Below are 3850 nucleotides of genomic sequence, written 5' to 3'. Positions count from 1 at the left end.
CCATTGTGAGATTATAACTTTCGATCCTTGGATGCTAGTAAAGAGAGGTAAACAAAGGCAATAGTGCAATTTTTTAACTTGTAATCCTATTAAGTTGTATCCACACATTACTTGTGATCTTACATAGGATACTATTGGCCTCTATGATTAAATGACTCATAATGATTAGTAAATATGTAAGCATTTCTCATATTTTATAGGTAATAGCACATGATATCAAGCATCTTTTTAGGCTTCAAAAGCATATTGGACCAAGGTGAATGAATTGTACACTTAGCACCGAGAATGTTTTATAGCAAATTGTTGAATGATGTATGCACAGCAAATAAGCAATGATATGTTTGTGCCTGAAATTGGACCCCAAGACATAGTAGTGAAGACGGGAGAAAGAAAACTTAAAAGTATTGGAAAAGAAGAAAAGAGCTTGGCATAGAAAACTCTTATGAGATAACTATTGTAGTCAATCCATGTGGAGCGAATGACCCTTTATTTTGTTTATAACATATCGGAGAGTATGTTTTGTTCTCTGTATGAGACAGACAGACAGACAGAGACAAAGACAGAGAGACAGATCAGTAGGCGGAGAGGCAGAAGAAGAGAGTACTAGGCTAGCAGGGTTATTAATTAGCTGGAGAAGCCAATATAGTTGGCATAGCCGAGGGAGCAGTTCGGGTACAGCACAAGAGCAGTAAGAGCGCTATGACAGATGCCCCAAATATCGGAAGAGAGGGTTTGGAGGCAGGACTGACAATCGGCAGGGGAGGCAGACGCGGAGCAGGTGGCGAGGCCGAAGGCGGGCGCGTTCCCTCCCCCGTACCGGGCCTTGAGGGAGAGGCTATCGGTGTAAGGGGTCTCCTGCACCAGGTACGCCAGCAGCCCCCCGACATGCCACGCATACGTGCTCCCCGGCTTCATCGGCTTCGGGCTGCAGGATGCCGCCACCACCGCCTGGCTGTGCACTGTAGAGCTGGGGTTGGCGAGACCTGGCGCAGCCGCTAATGATAAATATGCGATAGTCGTCAGTGCAACCAGTAGATACTTGCTCTCAACGTTATACGTGGCCATGTTGAAATATTAATCCGGAAGTACCTGCATGCAGTCGAGATCATTACACACGCGTTACTATAAACTTCGATATGTGAGAGAGAGAGAGAGACCGCCTTACCAGCTTGACGTCACTTATCACAGACACTTAGCTTGCAAGGAGAACTTTTACTTCAGCCATCCCTCTCCTTTTCACCCGTTTTATAGAGAGAGCTGCAGCCGCTGCGAATCTGCGATGTGGAAACCGCGTGCTCTTTCTAGCTTCGTGCCAAGCTGTGCGGTGCAGCTAACTGACACCATCATTTGCTTCTCTCTGTTTCATCGGTTGCTTCCTCGGTTCCTCCTTTAATTTTGCTTCTTTTCGTTTCCTCAAAGAGCGCCACTACGCCGACTACGCCGACTTGTTTAATCTTAGTGGGTTCTCCTTTTATTGATACTCGAATTCTTTGTATGTCCGTAAGCGGGACATCCCTATTAGATGTCGGTTTTTGATTATTCTCGTCCAGCGAAGCCACACGTCATCAATCTGACCATCAAAAGCAATCAACGAAATAAAAGCACCAAACGTTGACTCGGAAAAATCTTAAAGATCAATTACAGTGTGCCGTATTGTGAAGGGATTGTGGTTGGCTCGTAATGGATAATTCTTGCATTAGCTCGTGTGTGAATCTTAAGAAACTCCAAGTCTCCACGGAAACACGAAATACAAGCCATGAGTTACATTTAAATTTTGTCCGAATATCCCCCACATTTGTTCAACTCCCCTATATTGTGCCCCTCCAATTTATTCAAAGTTCTCCAAATGCCCTTCAAACATTTTTCCCATTTTCCAAATGTATCCCTCATAAATTTGCTATTTATTTCGCTTCATCACTTTTTCCAAGGCTTTATGAGGATACGTATGCTTCATAAATGTAGACATAAAGAATGTTTAGTTTTCGATGATATTACATACTGTATTGATTCTTTCTACCGTAGTTATTCAATTTTCATAATCTCATTTAGAAACTCTCCCAATTTTTTTATCATAGCACAGAACCATGGCAAAAATAGATTGTAACAAAAAGGTTGCATGAGAACCTTTATATCCAAGTCTTTTAAGTAGGACAAGAGTATCATAGTTTGTATTAGCATTGGACTTTGTGCAGTTTGCTTGGACTAGATGCTCGCTTTCATACTTACTGTGAGGCTACGAAGGTTCCTTTAATCATATGGAAATGCATTCAAGAAAATTAAGGTTTCGTAAGGAAAAGAAAGAAGGAGATACTTGATAGGGTCGAGTAGAGCTTAGTGCACTAATAAGAAGCATACATGTTGACGGGAATCTTTTAATCAATAGAAATATTTGTGAACATATCTATAGCCACAATGAGGCTTTTTTCTAAAGGATCAGCGAGGATCCAAGGATGAGATAATGGCACATTGATTAGCCATGGAAGGAAGAGCTAAGCATGTTATGTGCCTAAAGCATGCAAGATTTTAGAAGGCCTTAGCTATAAGAACTTTTATATTCTCTTGGACAATGTATATTGACTTTTCTTATCAATTAGTGAGGGTTATACTTAGCACCTATGGTCCCTTGCAATTATAAATCAAGATTTAGGGTGTAAATTGGGTGATTGGAGTCAAAGACTTTTGGCTTGATATTTTCAAGTTGAGGGCAAGTGTACAAACACTAGTGTGGCTTCACAATATCAAGGTGCAATTGGTGGCCACAGCTATCTGATGGTCATTGGACATCCATCAAAAAGGTATTCTCTAATGGGATGTCATTAGGATGATTCAACTTGAATGAAGGATAGATTGTTGCTAGGTGGCACTTACGCAAAGGGATGAGTGCCTTGAATGGTTCTTTGTCAATGCGGGGCGCATTCCTAAGAATTGTCTTAGGCGGAAGGTTGATGGGGAGGCCTATCCTTTCCAAGCATCGATGCAAGTGTGAACGTGGATGATACCATTTTATCCACACGAGTATTAACGTCTGAGGCTTGGTGTGTTCCTAAGAATTGTCTTAGGCGGAAGGTTGATGGGGAGGCCTATCCTTTCCAGGCATCGATGCAAGTGTGAACATGGGTGATACCATTTTATCCACACAATTATTAACGTCTTCGTGAATTAGTTATTGTATGGAATTCCAAATTAATTGATTTATGTGATTAGCTGCAATTATTCAGTTGGTTATTATTCTAACATGATTTTCTGAATTCTTGGCAGCTAATGTGTAGAGCAAGGTGAATTGGAAAGGCATGCCATACGCAAGCATTTAAAAGATTATTTTCTCAAGAATTTATTTAGTAATTATTGGATTATTGTATTAGACGCACCGCTATTTCTTATAAAGCGTGCGCACAGTCTCTATGTAAATATTTATTAGCAAAATAGATTTTTAGAAGATATGTCCAATAAAATATTAATGGTTCTAGAGAGTTGTGGGATGCACAACTACTAGCATCCATTAACTCAGATTACTCTATCTCTTTTCCAGTACACTCAACCTCTTTATGCAAAGAGTGATTGTAAAGGGCCTAAATCTTGGGCAAAGAAGATTTCATAATATTATTATAAATACGGCATGAAGGGAGCTACCCACTTCATGTCGGGGGGAGATTGTACCCAATCTTGTGTCGTTTCATCTTACTTTACCCTGTCTTTTAGTCTATTTTTAATTTCTCATGAGTTGTATGCAATTTTATGAGTAAAAGAGAGAAAGAGGGAGCTTCTTCCATTTGCTGCGTGCAAACCACACATCCATTGCTTGCAACAGTGGTATCAGAGCCCAGCCTACCTCTTGGGCTTCCAATCGCCT

General features: G+C 40.8%; 1 protein-coding gene across 1 annotated transcript; it reads right to left on the bottom strand.

Moving 5' to 3' along the window:
- Positions 1 to 566: 566 nt before the first annotated feature.
- Positions 567 to 1240, bottom strand: LOC148034947 (antifungal protein ginkbilobin-like protein). Its single transcript, XM_087680602.1, has 2 exons — positions 1166 to 1240; positions 567 to 1089 (listed from the first exon to the last, which is right to left on the bottom strand). The coding sequence occupies exon 2, from the start codon at positions 1063 to 1065 to the stop codon at positions 625 to 627; it is 441 nt and encodes a 146-aa protein (XP_087536728.1). The 5' UTR covers positions 1066 to 1089; positions 1166 to 1240; the 3' UTR covers positions 567 to 624.
- Positions 1241 to 3850: the final 2610 nt, after the last annotated feature.

The sequence above is a fragment of the Lygodium microphyllum genome, chromosome 6 (assembly GCF_053477565.2).
Source record: "Lygodium microphyllum isolate KBCC chromosome 6, Lygodium_microphyllum_v1.1.10, whole genome shotgun sequence".
Lineage (NCBI taxonomy): Eukaryota > Viridiplantae > Streptophyta > Polypodiopsida > Schizaeales > Lygodiaceae > Lygodium > Lygodium microphyllum.
The sequence above is the reverse complement of the archived record's forward strand: the minus strand, read 5'-3'. Positions and strand labels throughout refer to the sequence as shown.